This window comes from Abramis brama, assembly GCF_963993115.1.
Source record: "Abramis brama genome assembly, chromosome: 6".
Classification (NCBI taxonomy): Eukaryota; Metazoa; Chordata; class Actinopteri; order Cypriniformes; family Leuciscidae; genus Abramis; species Abramis brama.
The window spans coordinates 42,575,987-42,594,257 of NC_139968.1; the positions used below are offsets into that span (position 1 = coordinate 42,575,987).

General features: G+C 37.1%; 1 protein-coding gene and 1 long non-coding RNA gene across 2 annotated transcripts; both read left to right on the forward strand.

The window, feature by feature from the left end:
- Positions 1 to 2,650: 2,650 nt before the first annotated feature.
- LOC311085537 lies at positions 2,651 to 3,101 on the forward strand. The gene is made up of 2 exons (XR_014606866.1): positions 2,651 to 2,757; positions 2,851 to 3,101. It is a non-coding gene; the product is annotated as an uncharacterized lncRNA (long non-coding RNA).
- A 4,862-nt stretch (positions 3,102 to 7,963) lies between these two features.
- Positions 7,964 to 17,428, forward strand: LOC311085212 (uncharacterized protein; the record flags this gene model as incomplete). Its single annotated transcript, XM_084117646.1, has 5 exons — positions 7,964 to 8,036; positions 11,024 to 11,338; positions 16,232 to 16,540; positions 16,765 to 17,067; positions 17,310 to 17,428. 5 exons carry the CDS (start codon positions 7,964 to 7,966, stop codon positions 17,426 to 17,428), a joined length of 1,119 nt encoding a protein of 372 aa, XP_083973772.1.
- Positions 17,429 to 18,271: the final 843 nt, after the last annotated feature.

Genomic DNA, 18,271 nt, shown 5'->3' on the forward strand with positions numbered 1-18,271 from the left:
GGTGGAGCTGGGGAGGGAGGAGGGTAATTCACTCCTGAGAAATGCGATAGCTGTGGATAATACTGAAGGAGCTTATATATGAATACAGTGATAGGCGTCGTATTCCTATTTTTAAATTTTTAATTTTTAAATTAAATGTCCCCAACTAAGCAAGCCAAAGGCGACAAAGCCGAAATAGGCGACAGTGGCAAGCCTTGGGAGAAACCAGGCTCAGTCGGGGGTCCACAGAAAATACTGCCACTGCCAGAAAATAGAGGACGCCGCACCATAATGAGCACGAGTGTATCAAACTCGTGAAGAACTATCTGCGATCGACAATACGTTTACATGCAAACAAACAATCCATTAGTAAACGGATTGACGGCTCAATCGGACAGATAAGCCTTCATCTAAACACCTTAATCAATCGGGGTGGTTTATTCCTTTTCTAATCCGATCGAGAGCACATGTAAACACTTGATTGTACTGAAAACCGAAACTGAAAGGACTGCGCATGTGCAATGGCATATGACACGTAGAACGAGTTGTTCTTCCTGTTAATAAAGTGTCATGTGAGATCGGATTGCCCCCACTGCGGAGATATGAGTCTCTGGACTCTCGGGCCTCTTGTGGGCATCGTACAGGCGAACTTAGAACTGAATCGAAAGGGAACGTCTCCAGTTACTCACCTAACTTCCCTAAGACTAAGGAACAGTACATTGCATATACTGCTGTGTCACCTAGCTCGGCATCTTGCAATATCAAGTTGCTTCAATCAAAATTTTTAATAAATGATGTTCAAGTGCCACCTTGTATAGTGGTGGAAGCCCCCCCATATTTTGCGCTCTTGAACACCATTGGCCAGTGTTACTGGCGTGATTAATTAAGGCTTCTGTAGTATTTGGAGGAAGGGGTTTCCCCATTAGCATTAGCAAACGCAATATCTCGTTCCCTCGTCTCAGGGACCATAGATGTTTCACTTCTTTTAGTTATTGAAGCTTTAAAGTTGATCTAAAGAGTATCTTATCATGATTAATTAGTTAAAAATACTAATTAGCATTTTATTTTACATCAGTAGCATCTAGGTTTATGTTTAACTTTCTATATCAGGTTGTTTAAATGCTTTACTTTTGATATTAAAGTTTATTGACTGAGCTGATCTCAGTTTGATGTTTTTATTCCTCAGACTCTGAGAACAACTGTTGTGTATGGGGCGCCGTTTGTAAAGTAGCTCACTCTGAAAATAACAGCAACATTTTGTCACATTTAGCTTCAAACAATGTTTAAAAAACTGGTATGAATTTTTGACGGTCACTTTTTAGCACATTTACAACAATATTTGTCAACTTAGAGATATTTTAAATAGTTAAATCTAAATATTAAATGTTAAACCTAAATGTTAAATGTTAAATCTAAATGCTAAATCTAAATCTAAATGTTAAATCTAAATGTTAAATCTAAATCTAAATGCTAAATCTAAATGTTAAATCTAAATGTTAAATCTAAATCTAAATGTTAAATCTAAATCTAAATGTTAAATCTAAATCTAAATGTTAAATCTAAATCTAAATCTAAATGTTAAATCTAAATCTAAATGTTGAATCTAAATGTTAAATCTAAATCTAAATCTAAATGTTGAATCTAAATGTTTCGGGTGAAACTAAATATTTAGCTAATATGCAAATTCAAAATGCCGGTAACCGGAAGTGCCAAAATAAAAGCGTGAGGAAGTCAGTGTGTGTTTATAGCATGGTTTAGTGTCAAATAACGAATAAAAACCATCTCATCCAAGGAAATGGTCTCTCTTGGACATGGATTATCGTAATAAGTACCTAAAATAATCAACACGTTTGGAGAAACTGTATTTGAGTAGGCTAGTGTCACTTTTATGAAAGGTGCGGGACTTATGACCTGTAGCTATAATAGTCAGCCACGAGGGGGCTCACTTTGATTGAATGTCATGTCATCACTCTGTCATCATATACAAATACAGTTTCTCCAAACGTGATTATTATTTTATGTAGTTATTATCACGATAATCAATGTCCAAGAGACCATTTCCTCGGATGAAATGGTTTTTATTCGTTATTTGACACTAAACCGTGCTATAAACACACACTGACCTCCTCGCGCTTTTATTTTGGCACTTCCGGTTACCGGCATTTTGAATTTGCATATTAGTTATATATTTAGTTTCACCCGAAACATTTAGATTGAACATTTAGATTTAGATTTAGATTTAACATTTAGAATCAACATTTAGATTTAACATTTAGATTTAACATTTAGATTTAGATTTAACATTTAGATTTAACATTTAGGTTTAGATTTAGATTTAACATTTAGATTTAGATTTAGCATTTAGATTTAGATTTAGATTTAACATTTAGATTTAACATTTAGATTTAGATTTAACATTTAGATTTAGATTTAACATTTAGATTTAACATTTAACATTTAGGTGTAACATTTAATATTTATATTTAACTATTTAAAATATCTCTAAGTTGATAAATATTGTTGTAAATGTGCTAAAAAGTGACCGTCAAAAATTCATACCAGTTTTTTAAACATAGTTTGAAGCTAAATGTGACAAAATGTTGCTGTTATTTTCAGAGTGAGCCGCTTTACAAACGGCGCCCCATAGTTGTGGTCCTTCTGAAGCTGTGATCCGATTGGTCCTCTCTGCTCTGGTGGGCGTGGCTACTGTCATTATTCTGGTTTATGACATCAGATCCAGAAGAGCTGAAAAAGATCAAGCACACATTCAAACATCAGGTACCTAATTGATGTAATTTCTCACAAACCAATTTTTCATATATATTTGTGAGTTTTAATAATTTATGGCTTTTATATGTTTATATTTTTCAGAAAGTATTGAACTCTAAAGCAGAACTGAACTTCAAGTGTGTTCTTGTTCCTCTAGTGTTTTTGTCATAAATACTGATGATTATTTGTGCTTGTGCTCTCTCTTTCAGTGTCAGATTTAAAAAATTCCAATTTGAAAGGCTTTTTTTGTTTATATTTCTCTACAAGACACAGATATCAATTTACTACGACTGCTGTATATTTACTCTGTTTGCTTGCCTTTAGCAATAAAGCTTTCTCACTCTAAGGTTTAAGAGTGTTTTCTTACATTTATTATGTCAAGCACCCCCTGGAGGAATAGTAATTTTATGTAAGCAATTAGTGTGCTGTATTGTGAATAAGTCCCTGAAAAACGGCAGTAAACAACCTCATCTGATGGAGCTCAAATGAAAATATCAAGACTACAGCAAGTATAATTTTTTTAAGTTTTCAATTGATCCAATAGCGTTTCCACGACTTTCCAAAAGGGGAAATATAGAGAGATTGATTACAGCAGTCAGAAGAGAGAAAGATGTCAAATTAACCGTCACTCCCTCAGAAACACCCTCACAGCAGTGTTTACTAGTTTTTCTTTTGTAATGTAATGCCAAGGTAATATATCTGTTTCTCCTCTCAACAGTCTCTCAGGTGACACCTCTTAACAATGATCTTAATCTTTCACATCATCTGTTGTTTACTGGAAAAAAAACTGCTCAGTGGCTGCACACTTCTCTTGTTGACCTTTGTAGTCACAGTCACATAGGCTTGTATATTATATTATATAACTACTTCTACAATTGTTTTCTATAAAATATTTTAACATTACCCCTCTATATAATGCAATCATTCTGACATAGGAAGTCAGGTCAATTTGACTGAAGTGTGCAGCATGATAGCAAGGCAAGTTACGCAGTACTCGTTCCTGTTATCTCGGAACTGAGGTTACGTTAGTAACTGACTGAACGTACTATCTATACGGTTCACTCGTAATGTGTCACTAGACCCAGTCCAATCGCTCTGCTTATAATTGCGGAACGGCAGTATTTCAAAGGCATTATTGGCCCAGGACACTTGAATAAAGGCCCAGAGAATACACCAAAGCTAGGTAGGACGAGGTAATCACCCAACACTGTGAGACTCAGACCGTATGCCGGAACCACAAGGAAGGAATCTGGTGGGTTAAGCTCATGTAGAGGTCAAAGCCCAGCTACACAGATAGGGCCCTTGCTTGTAGAGCAGGGACGTCCATGTTATAAAATCTGGCGAAGGTGGACAGCTCGTACCAGAAGAGGGGCGCTTGACTGCGGTAGTAGAGCACCTGAGAATCCTCTTGCGGAGAGTGAGGCACACGGGAACTGTGCCAACGTGAGCTCACATGTGCCCGATCTCTCAGGCCTTTGGCTCTGCTGTTTCTTCCTCCGAGGTTCCTGGGAGGAAGAGAACAGGAGAGCGTGAGGGGCGGGACCATTGTCTAGAAATTAAGCAGTCCACGAGCGGAGAGAGGTGAGACTCATACTCTTGCAGTGAGAACAGCTCGTCTCAGTGAGCGCAGCTTCTGTGTGGGATTTCCCCAGAGAGGTGACGCACTCACTGTGCTCATCAAATGGATGCAGGGGTGTCCTGAATGTGCCACACTCGTGGTGCAGCATTCGCAACAACACCGCTTGAAATTTGCTCTTTTAGAAACGCCGAATGGCCACAGGAGAGATCGCTGAATCAGCTCGAGTGCAGAGTGCTGTCAATCCGCTTGCTTGCAGAGCACTGATCAGTCAGCTTGATAGCAGGATAGGAGTCTGAGTTCCTATGGCAGAAAGTACGACACAGTACGAGTGAACTGTATTGATAAGGAACATGTGTTTGTTTCAAAAGAGTTATTTTACTCATATTTGCCAAAGTGTGGTAAAGTCTGCAATAAAAAAAGAGATATCTTTATAAACTCAAATATTTCTAGATAAAATTTTCCGAACACCAAATCTCTCTGGTAACCAAATGCAAATTTCTCTAAATGAACAATTATATAGGTTATTGTGTTTTCTCATTATTATTCGCTGATTAATTTTGTTGTAACAATGCAGGCAAACATTATAAATGTTATTCACTGGTTTCAGGATCAAAATGGATGCTGCAATGGTTTTCGTCTTAGTTTTATATGTACAGAAATGTGGTTAGATCTGTTGGGTGGATAAACAGTTTCTGCTGAATGTTTGTGGAACGTTTTTTTCTCTAAGTACGATAAACTCCTGCTTGTGCACTTTAAGAGTGCACGCTTTTACTGCGTGATGTAGCCTCTTATAATGTAGTGTGAATTCCCCCAAACATCAAGAGATGAGGATAAAATCTGGATGACCTTTCATATCTTTTTAAACTTATGTCGTAAGACCATGTTAAGCAATACCACACGAGAAAGAGTGCTGTTTTTCCTGAACATCAGCATGATTGTAAATGTGATACTGATTTTATGTAAAAGTTCAACAAACTAAAAGTTAACAGTATTAGACACAATATTACATCTTAGACTTACACACAATATTGTCTGTTTTTGCTCTGTTTCACAAAGAATATAGTTATATCATATAGGCTACGAACAAATCCACAGAAGAGCAGTCACGCGTCTCTGAGAAACTCACACACAGCAGTGTTTTGTTTGAATCTGTATTTTTTAACGAATTGGGTGAGTCAAAGATGATTCAAAGACCCATTATTAAATGCAGTCACTTGCTTCGTTCCTGAATCAGTCGGTTGTTTTGAACGAATCGGCTGAATTAATTATTCAGTGACTTATTCATTAAGACAGTGACTTGCCACCACATACTGGTAGTTTTAGTGTCATATTTTTTTAAATATTTTTTATTGTTTTAATATTTTTCAAGTTGTATTCAAAATAGGGCTGTCAGTTAACGCGTTATTAACGGCGTTAACGCAAACCCATTTTAACGCGATCAATTTTTTTATCGCGAGATTAACGGTCTTTTTGGCCTAGCAAACTTTGTAGTTTTTTTCACATGCTTTTGCAACAGGACGCGGCATGCGCGGCGCTGCTCTATGAAACCCATTCATTTCAATGGCTTGCGCCGCGCGAGGACATTTTGTTGCTTCGTCGACCAAAGCGCAAGCGGATCTAGCTAGACCGGAAACAAAACAGCAGGCACGCGCACACACTTGTTTGGGCTTGCGAGCCGGCCAAATAGTAGGTTAACGTTACGTTTTGACTGGATGACGAGCGCGAGACGCCGAAATGTATGCCAATAAGATTCTGAATGGAAAGTTTACTTTTAAAAAGTTGCCAAATGGTTCCATTGACTAGACCAAAGTGATCTGTGTGTTTTGTCGTTGTGAACTGAGCTATCACCACTTGATGATGGCCACACACACACACACACACACACACACACACACACACACACACACACACACACACACACACACACACACACACACACACACACACACACACACACACACACACACACACACACACACACACACACACACACACACACACACACACACACACACAGACAGCTGATGCGAATTCTCCAAACCCTCGTCAATATCAGGACCTCGTCAGGATTTCTTTCACCCTTTTATTGATAGACAGTGTTACATTGTGTGAGAGATTATTTGCTCCAAGTGAGAATGTTAGTGTGAAATTGAACACAGTATTGCCAATGTTGTTTTCAATAATAAAAAAATCTGCACAAAGCAAGCCAATCCGCTTTTTTCATGTTGATAAGAGCATTAAAATGAGAAAAAAAATAATGGGACAAAAATAAATCAAGAGACATTTAGAATAGATAAAAATGTGCGATTAATCGCGAGTTAACTATGACATTAATGCGATTAATCACGATTAAATATTTTAATCGTTTGACAGCACTAATTCAAAACAATTTCAACATTATTGTTACAGTATGTTCAGTGTGTTTAGTTTTCATGGACTTTTAGTTTGTTTTCATTCATCTTCTATGTTCCTTGATCATTTGCATCAGCTTTGTGTCATTAATCATCTTGTTTGAGTCACTATTTAAGTTCTCCCTTTACAGTCTGTCAGTCTGCACTATCTGTCTGTCTGCCTTTTAGGATTTACTACTAAACTTTGTCTGGAACAAAGAAATTGTCTTCGACTGCCTGCACACACCAGTGACTGAAGTCCGAATCAAGATATGGATTATGCAGCTCGGTTTGCTGCTGTGGCTCTTGAGAGCATCGATTTTTTTTGTCTTTTTCTTTAAAAAGTTTTTTTTTTTTTTTATCTCGCCATCACCAGCCCCTACGATGATGAGACCCTGGAGTCACTGTTCTGGATCAGGGTAAATTACCATCATCCCGTCGACCTCCCAGACACCACCGGTCAGTACTGGAAAGAAGCCATCATCCGGTGTCTGGAGAGCGTCCTTCCCCGATCCAGAACACAGCCAGACCCAGAGCCTGAATCACCACCATCGACCGTGGAGAAATAGTGTGAGTCCCCCGCAGACGGAGAGCTACCCCCCGCCTGAGGACAGAGCTGCCCCTCGTCCTGGAAGTGGAGCTCCATCAAGCTCAAGGTTGTTAAAACTGCACCAGACGCCAGCTGTTCAACCTCCAGTCTGTAGGCAGACTCGTCTCCGTCCTCGATGAGGCCGATAAGTGTTGTGTCGTCTGCAAACTTCAGGAGTTTGACAGTGGGGTCTTTTGCGGTGCAGTCTTTGGTGTACAGGGAGAAGAGCAGTGGAGAGAACGCACCCCTGGGGGGCGCCAGTGCTGATTATGCAGGAGCTGGATGAGGATTTTGCCTGTCGGTCAGGGCGGGCAAAGGGAGCTGGGTTCATTTGGACAGGAGGATGTTTGGTATGATGGTGTTGAAGGCCGAGCTGAAGTCCACATACAGGTTCCTCACATAAGTCCCTGTGCCCGGTTGCATAAAGCACCTTAAGTTTTTCCCTTAAGTATGATACTTAAGAGGTGATTTCCCCTTACCTAAGAGAATAACTTAAGGGTGTTGCATATAATCTCTTAAACGGTTATCTTAGGTAAGGGAAACATTTAAGTGTTTCACGACAGCGATTCTGGATTCACGTTATAAAAGTCTGTTGTTGCCATAGATACGCAAAACACTTTCGCAGTTTCATCAAATAAAGTAGGCTAGGATATCGGAATGGATAAAGAAAACAAAAAAAGAAAGCCTAATTGGACAGAGGAGGACAAATGCATTCTTCTTGACGAATATGGTAAAAGAAAAACAATTTTTTAACCGTTGCGTTTAAAAGACAGGAAAGCCCCCGCAACCCGGTGAACCTCTCTGCTGACAGACGATTTATGCACATGGAAAACATCTCCCGCTAATATTGCGCGTCGATCAAATCGGTATTCCTGCAACAATTTTTTATCGCTAAGATGGTCCAAAGGGTTCTCCTTATGCCTAAAAATTATTCTTGGCACATAATGATCTTCAGCTGGTTCCATAAATTCAGCCATGTCGTCTTATTTTTGTCCGCGTTACTCTTAAGGTTATGATTTCCAAACCTTAAAGGAGAACTCCGGTCAATTTTAACATTGAGCTCATTTTTTTTGTAAATTTGGAGTGCTGTCAATACAGAGAACAACGACAAAAATCGGTGTTGCCTACACCGTGTTATCCTCTTTTTTTTTAAAAATTTGCACCCTGTTGACTTCAACGGGGCCAGTTTTAAATTTAGCCTCTTAAAGGGATAGTTCACTTTGAAATAAAATTTTGGTATGTTTTAGCTTACCTGAAGGGCATCCAAGATGTAGGTGTCTTTTTTCCGCAGTAGTTTCAATTTTGATATTTTTAGGTCAAACCGTTCTTGTCTGTCAGTCATTTCATGCAGGTCTATGGTCACTGTCTCAAAGAGCATGCACAAAGTCCAAATTAAACAATTCCCCATCGTCCAAATTAAACAATTCCCCATCGTAAGTACACATTGATGGCCTAAGACATGAAAGAGCGGTTTGTGTGAGAAAACGAACAGTGTTTATATCGTTGTTACCTCTTGAACACAGCCGCGTCCAAATGATCTGAGGGCGCGGGCGGGTATAGATATATATATACTAGATGTCCCCTTGGCTACTGCAGTTCATTGGAACGAAACCGTAGCCAAGGCGACATCTAGTGTATATAGGTGGGGGAGATTGGACATTGTATGCTTGAGTTACAACAACTTCCTGTTTTATGTCGATAATAGCATGCTTTAGCACTTAGCTAAGCACATGTGTTTCAACTAGAGTTTTAAAAGAGTTATTTGGCTCAGATTCACCAAAATACCAAAGTCTGCAATCAAAATCTGATTATGAACTCAAGCTTTTCTCATAAAATTTTCCAAAGACCAAAACTTTCTGGTAACCAAATTATATTTCTCTAAATGAATGATTACATTTACAGGTGTATGTTTGCATTAAGGCGAGACACTACAGGTGAATAGGGTAAAAATTTTAACTAGCAGATATCACCATGAAACTTTCCCAGTTGATTACCTACATTAAGATGAGAAAAAATGTATTACAAGTTTTCTGTAATTTAATGTTTAAATATGCAAATTAGGCAATATCTAATTAAATATGCGCTAATTTGCATATATTTAAAAAAAGGAAATCTGAGTATTGGATAAAGCCAGGTTAACATTTTTTTTTTTCATTGTGTTCACATATTAGATGGGGAAAAAAATTACAGAGGGATTTATGGATATCTACTTTTGTTATCCTGTAAATTAGAATATACTGTCAATAGCCTTAAAAAAAAATTTCGCCATGTTTTTTGGAATAAAATGTTATATAAATCAGGCTAGGAATAATATATTTACAAATCCCTCTGTAAATGTCTTCATAATATAACTAGGTACAAGACTGGAAAGTTTGGTGTATATAGGTGCTACTGAAGTGGAGAATTCGGACTTGGAGTATGAGAGAAAGGTCATTTTGAGAAAACGGGCTTTAAAGATTTATCATCAGCCAATGAGATTGCGCATTCAGCCCTTTTACTTTCACGATTGGTTGCTGATAAAAAGGAAAAGGCCATATTTGGATCCGACAGCATTGTACAGGAGAGAGAGAGCTTTCTAACGGTGCATGTGATGACAGGGAGCAGACAGCGATCACGGAGTGTTGGCGTTGGTTAAGAACGCCAACTTTTGTTGAATTTATGAGAAATCTACAGACGACAGACAAAGAGACAGACAAAACAGTAGTAACAGACAAAGTGTAGTAAAATAAAGACCTAAATGTGTATTTCAGACTTTTTTTCACCACAAGTCTGAAAGAAGACATGTTATTGAAGACAAATATCCAAAAATCTCAAAATTGACCAGTAAAAAAAACCTGGTGTTTTTGCCTGCCGTGTCTCACCTTAATGTTCACTCATGAATTTTGTCACTCACAAACATTATACATGTGATTTAGAGCTTTTGAGTCATTCCACTCCACACAAAACATCTTTACACTGAAATAAAGTGAATTCATCAATAGTCAAATAAGTCTCAGAGGTCAAATATGATTGACAGCTCACAGCACTAAATAACACACCAGTAGATACAGATATCTAATCCAATATTTCACTCTTCTGCTATTAGTTTTCATTCAGGGCCAGAATTCATTTGAAAATGTAAGCTCAGCAAAAGCTTGTTGATTTTCGTGATGTTAAAGGAGACGGATGTGTGAGCGGAAACTAACTGAGGTTGGGGGAGGATTCACACACAACCAGATAAATATCTCAGTTCAGTCTTTCTGATCAATCTGAGTGTTTCAGACATTAAGAGTTACTATCGTGGGCTTTTCAGTGAACCGATAAAGAAAATGTTTCTCAAATTAGTTTTGCTCTGTTTGTGTTTGTGGCGTCTGGATGGTGAGTTTTAAATGTGTTTCTGGTTTCAGTTGTTTCTGTTCTGATGTTATAAATTACTGGTTAAATCAGTCAGAAAGGATTAACATTCACTGTTATTCTCGTATAGAAACAAATAATGTGTGATTTTGCTGAGAGATAACACTCTTATTTGAGATTAAAGTCACTGGTTTTAATTCAGTTATTGATTATATAAAACTGTTTAACTATTTCTCTTTTTCATTCATCATCTTTTGTCTTTGAACTGCTGCAGAATATTAATCACTTCACATTTACATGATTAAAAGTATTTTTAGTGAAGCTTCATCAAACCAACATCAAGTGATTTTAAAGCTTTAATCTGTGAAAAACTCTGTTCTTCAGGGGTGATTGATGATTTAGTGATGGTGGGAAATTCAGTCACTCTAAACTCTGATCTTACTGAAATGAAGAATGATGATGTGATTCAGTGGAGGTTTGGAGATGAAAACACTTTAATAGCTGAAATCAATGTAACGGCCGACAGAATCACTGTATATGATGATGTTCTTGATGGGAGATTCAAAGACAGACTAAAGCTGGACAAACAAACTGGATCTCTGACCATCACAAACACCACAATTAAACATGATGGAGAATATGAACTACAGATCAACAGTGAGATCAAGAGATTTGATCTATATGTCGCCACTCACAACAGTGAGTAAACGTTTTGAGTGATACGGTCCCACATTTGGGATTTGCAATGTTCAGTGATGATGTCACATAACTGTCAGATTCAAACTCTTCAGACAATTTGAACTGCCGCGCAAACAAACATGGCGGCGCCATCTCACATTTTAAATCAAGATCATGACGGTTCGCCATGGAAACAATAATGGGGAAAAGTTCTAAAATAAATGTCGCCTTGATAAACTCACCCAGTCAGAATCACGTGTGAAAGGGTTAAATAGACTATTGGTTTCACCTGTTTTTAATGAAAAAAATAAATTAAACTCCATTTTTTTCTTTTTGTTGCTTTATGATATTGTTTATTTCAGTCACTCTAAACTCTGATCTTAGTAATAGTAGTTTATAGTAATCATCAGGATTTTTAAATGTATGCAATGTTTGATAGCGAGCAAACGCAGTGTTGACAGAGCCGGGCTAATATGATCACACTTCCTGGTTCTAGTAAGAGCTCGAGCTGCTGGAGTTTGCTTGGTAACGCTTTAGATTACAGCCCGCAAAGAACTGCGTATTTAAAACTAATTTACAGTGTAACTTTCAGTAATTATAGTGTACCTACAACATGTAAAGTTTTAGGAATAAAGGGGTAATAACCAGAAGAATTAACAAATTATTTATACTGTCAGTATTTTAGAACTAAGCGTTACTTATTCTACTATTATGATACAACAATCTTACATTTGAGAGCAATTTAGTGAGAACAGACACTGCAAACCTTTTTGTATACCAATACATATAGGCTTTAAAAGAACACATAGGTACATATCTGTGCATTTATACAGGACTTTCTTTTAACAAAAGTGCACTGAGAACTAAAACTATTGCAACTTTTGCTTAAAGGTCCCATGACATGAAATTTCCACTTTCTGAGGTTTTTTAACATTAATATTCCCCTAGCCTGTATATGGTCCCAAAGTTTCTAGAAATTTTAATCGGTGTAAATCAAGCTTTTGCTATTTTTCTCTGCCTTTGAGAAAATGGAAGCTCAACCGTGCTGATCTTGAATCTCCTCCTTATGACGTTATAAGGAGAAATGTTACCTCCCCTTTCTCTGCTTTGCCCGCCCAGAGAATATTTTTCGGCCATGAGAAAATGAGCTAGGAAGTAGAATGCGCGCTTTTAGTTTGTCCACGAGAGATATCATGGCTTTTGAGCGAGCAAAGCATAATAATTGCTCAATAATTGGTAGGGCTGTAGTCAACCAAAGAATGCTTAATCGACCAAAGTCCTGTCCTGCGCAACGATTAGTCGACTAAAAAAAAAGAAAAGAAAAAAGACGCGATGTTTTGCATTTTGATTGAACATTTATAATTGTCATAGAGCATTTATAAAACAACAACGAAAAAACATCAATAATACATAAAACTATAATAATAATACAATTCTTTAAAAATTAAGTGATTTTTTTAACTGTAAAGTGAGGAGCTCTGTCCTAGGTCTATAGTCACAATCGCGCACCTGACCACACCACACGCTACAAAAAATATAACTGCTAAAACTGCCAAATAATGCAAAATCCTAACAAAAGCTATCGTCTATACAGGCTGTATATTCTTCTTTACTTTCAAAAGCTATGGGTTAACTTTTGTCCAGCCGATCTAGGCGTTTTAAAACAAACACACAAAAACCCCAAATAGCCTTAAAAACAATCCTAATAATAATAGGCTGTATAGTAGCAGGAAGGCCTATAGGTTTATTTTCGTTTTGTTACATTATTTAGGCTATTTTCAAACGCGTCAAGTGTACAAATAAAAACAAAAACATAAGAAAACACGATCTATTGAGTCAGCATAATAAAGCCGTTAGTTATGGTGCGTTCACACCGGACGCGAATAGCGTGTCAGGCGCGAGTGATTTCAATGTTAAGTCAATGCAAAGACGCCCGTAAAAAATTCCTGCGGCGCGAATGAGGCGTAGAGCGCGGCGCGGTAGATCTGCAGATCTGCAGGCCTAGTCCACCTTTTTTATGTTGTGGGCCAAAAACACTAACATGTCCACATTCTTGGGTAAAAGACAGCTCCTCGACTTGTTAACAATAGGCTAAATCCTGCTTTGGAAAATATGCGCTCTGCAGGAGTGGAGGTTGCAGGGATGCAGAGCACGCGTTTGGTTGCCCGAGCAAGTCGTGGATATCTCTCCTCATTATTTAGCTATTCTCATAGCTTGCACTCCACAGTCTTGTCGTCTTTTTTTGTAAAATGCAGCCAGACAAAAGATTTAGATTTCTTGGACATTTTGTCGACTAAAGCCAAGTAGCGTTCTAACTGAATGAATACAGCAAAACTACCTATAGGGCCTACTGTAGCTATTCCTTACTGAGCGCGAAGCAGCAGTGCAGCCAGCCACAGGTGCGGTTCACGAGTGTTCTACGTGGTGCGCTAAACTGTGGCTGTTGCAAAATTTAAAGTTTCATTTAAAGTTGGGGATAAAACATAGGCTAATTATATTTAGAATACAGTAATATATAACTGCTTATAAAGGAATAAATATCAAGGAGTAAATCAATGAAAATTTCTTTATTGGTGAAAAAAAAAATGCAACTGGTCGACCAATGAGAATGTCAGTCGACCAAGACGGCATCGACCGATTAGTCGACTAAACGACTAAATTTGACAGCCCTAATAATTGGATGTACAAATGAACACCGAAGGGTACACACAGCTACACTCCTCGGACAAGTAAGTCAACTCATTATATATAAGTGTGTTGCTTTACTGTTTATGGTTACCTAGCTTGTTACACGTAGAATGTGGCTGTCACATTAGCTATGCAGCTATGCAGTTACTTGCGCTAATGTAAATGTAAATGTAGACAGCATCAAATTACACACACTGTAACGCGAGTGTTGTACATTTCTCTGTTATTTGGATAACCGTTTTCCTGTTGGTTATATGGCGCACGCGATATCCGCATTTCAAGATCGCAAAGATTGATGTTACAGATCTCTCATGTAAAGGCAACAGTAGGTTCGCGTTAGCTACATGATAATAACTGTAAACCATCCGAATAAAGTACTGTATCCAGACATAATATTTTAAACTAACCATTCGGAAACGTCCTGCTGGAGCCGCTGAGTTGCAACTTCTTCATCCGTTGCTTCTCCATCTGGATCAGATTCTGGGTCAAACTGAAATGCTTGAACGACTGCGTGTCTTCGTGCCATTGCAATATATCCAATGTAAACATGCATGGTAACGTTGCGCAAGATGGTCAAGGCCACACCCACCCTCCACCTTGCGCCGCCTTTCTCCTCCTCATTAGTATTCAAAGCTACAGACACCGAAACGGCCCGTCTGAAGGAAGCTGATTCTGGGACTGGCTTGTAGTGGCTATAGTTCTGCACAGAGGCTGCATTTTTGGAAAGAGATTTCTGATACAGTACTAAGGACCACTAAGGCCTATATTAAAGCCTACAAAAAGTAGCATGTCATGGGACCTTTAAATACTGGAGAAATATACTCTTGTTCATGTAGTTACAGGGTAAGTGTGACTTCTGCGGGCTGGACATTTAAGTGGTGCTTGTTACTCTTTTCCTCCATCTATCTATAAATTACATAAACGTCTGTCTGTGTGTGTGTCTGTATGTCTGTCTGTCTGTGTGTGTGTGTCTGTTATTCGAATATCTCACGAGCCGTTAGTCCGATGGATTTCGAATTCGACACGGTGTCTTGCTACGGTCACGAGTAAGTGCAGTGCCAAGTTTGACGTTGTTTGGATGATAAATGCTAAAGATATCGTTAAATATATCATTTTTAAAAGGTTGTGGTTTAAAAATAAACATTCTGACATAAACACTCAGTCAGCTACACTGTTTACTTCTGAATATTATAGTTTGGTTCCAAATCGTGATAAATTTCTGTTTAAAACTTTCACATAGCATCTTTAGGTTATAATAACATAAAAAATTCAAATCCAGATTTTGATTTTCAAATATTTATTATAAAAACGGATTATTTTTTCCCAAAAATGCAAATAATCCATTGAAACAGTATAAAAGTTATTTTTTATCATATTGAAACTGTTGAAATCAGCCATTGCTAAGAAATATCTCCTAAACTTTTTTGACTGCGGTCAGCTCACAAAAACTGATTTTGCACGGGCACTTTGCACTGCTCCCTGAATCGACGTGCTTATTCATTTGTGGATGTTAACTGAATCTGTAAGTCAGCTATGCTGTTTACTTCTGAATATTATATTTCATTCTGGTGCGCTTAACGTTATCGCTACTGTGTAATAGTAGCCTATGCTATTCACCAACTAAACATATCCTATTCAATGCGTTCACAGTCTCTTTCACGGGCATCATTTGTAGTTGCCTATTCACAAACTGTTTGCTCAAGCATAGCGTTTTCTCGGAGTTCACTGTGTGCTTTCTACCATGCACAAATAAAAAAAAAAGTCACTGAACTTTTGCTGTGTAATTGTAACAATGAGCACTCAAACACAACAAACCAACAATTACTAAAAACACACTCAAAAACTGATTTTGCAAGGGCATTTTGCACTAGTTAAGTTAATACTAACACTTTCTTTTCTTTTTTCTCTTCTATCAGACCAAGTTTGAATTCAGCTCTAAACTCAGTTATTATGGATTCATTAAATACAATAACATAAATATGAAGCTCAGATACTCAACAGCATTAGTTTTAGTGTGACATTAAACATTAAAGTAAAATTGTCTTTTTCAGTTATTGTTCCATATATAAATCTATTTCTCTTTTTATTCTTCATCTTTTGTCTTTGAGCTGCTGCAGAATATTAATCACTTCACATTTACATGATTAAAAGTATTTTAGTGAAGCTTCATCAAACCAACATCAAGTGATTTTAAAGATTTAATCTGTGAAAAACTCTGTTCTTCAGGACTGTTTGGTGATTCAGGACTGGAGTCAGTGAATGAAGGAGATTCAGTCACTCTAAACTCTCGTCTTACTGAAATGAAGGATGATGATGTGATTCAGTGGAGGTTTGGAAACACTTTAATAGCTGAAATCAATAAACGGTTAGTCACTGTATATGATGATGTTCTTGATGGGAGATTCAGAGACAGACTGAAGCTGGACAATCAAACTGGATCTCTGACCATCACAAACACCAGATTTGAACATGAAGGAGTTTATAAACTACAGATCAACAGTGACACGAACATGAGGTACTTTCCCTTTGTCTTTGGTGAGTTAAATATCAGTTTCACTTGTTTTATATTTTATTCACCACAAAGATACAATTAATAATGCAACATTCATTTTGCTTTTGGTTTTTAATGATGATATTTATTTCAATTTTAAATTTCAAACTATTTACTTTTATTAATCATTACCTGATCGTCTCAATCTTTGATGAACCCTGCGCGCGCGTGTGTGTGTGTGTGTGTGTGTGTGTGTTTGGTGATTCAGTCCTGGAGTCAGTGAAGAAGGGAGATTCAGTCTCTCTAAACTCTGATCTTACTGAAATGAAGGATGATGATGTGATTCAGTGGAGGTTTGAAAACACTTTAATAGCTGAAATCAATGTAACGGCCGACAGAATCACTGTATATGATGATGTTCTTGATGGGAGATTCAGAGACAGACTGAAGCTGGACAATCAAACTGGATCTCTGACCATCACAAACACCACAACTGAACATGAAGGAGTTTATAAACTACTGAGGTTTTTACCAATATTCTCATCAAAATCATTCAGAGTTTCTGTCTATGGTGAGTAGAGATCATTTGTCTTCTCCTTCAAATATTCTTATTTACTATTTACATATTGAATTGTTAGAATCGTTTTATAGTTTGAGATGACAGACCGTATAAAAACTCACTTGGAACCGAATATAAGATTGTTGATTAGATTTGATCATATTTCTGTGTATTCAGAAATATTAGTTGATGTCAGCGCTGATATTAGTGTTTATTGACTGATCTGATCTCAGTTTGATGTGTTTATTCCTCAGACTCTGTCCACTGTTGTGGTCCTACTGAAGCTGTGATCCGATTGGTCCTCTCTGCTCTGGTGGGCGTGGCTATTGTCATTATTGTGGTTTATGAGATCAGATCCAGAAGAGCTGAATGAGATCAAGCACATATTCACACATCAGGTACATGATTGATGATGTCATTTCTCACAAACTGATTTTGCATGTATAATTATCTGAGATTTATTCATTTATGGCTTTTTATGTTCATCTTTTTCAGGAAGCATCGAAATCTAAAGCAGAACGCTGAACTTTAAAGGTTCTTCAAGTGTGTTTTTGTTCTTCTAGTGTTTTTTTTAATAATAAATACTGATGATTATTTGAGTTTGTGCTCTCTTTCAGTGTCAGATTTTAACAGTGTCACATTATTTTTTATATTTCTCTCAGATTAAAAAAAAAATGAATACAGAGACACACAGATCTCACTTTACTACTGCTGTATATTTGTCATATGTATTTTCTTGCCTTTATCAATAAAGTTTCTCACTCTGAGGTTCAAGAGTCTCTCATGATTTATTCAGAGGAATACAAACTGTATATTTTAAATATTTCAGCAGTGTACCATATACAGCTTTATTTCTACTTTTTTTAACAGGTGCTTCTTATAGCCTATCTGTAAAAACATTATTTAATATATTTTTAATATTACCAATTAGTTTTTTTTTTTTTGCAATATATTCCGGTATAAACAACATATACAGCTAAAATATTATTATTTTTTAAATGTTTTTAAATCGTATTAACTCATAAAACTAACTCTGTTACATGTTATAGTTGCAGATTTACTGCAAGAAAAATATACAATACCGTGTTAAGCTTGTGCACAATTCAGAATTGAATTGAGAATGACTCCTGAATTGAAAAGTGCAGTGTTTAACAATTAAGCTTACAATATATTTCAGATATGATTGCATTACATATTCTATAAATTACATTAGTTT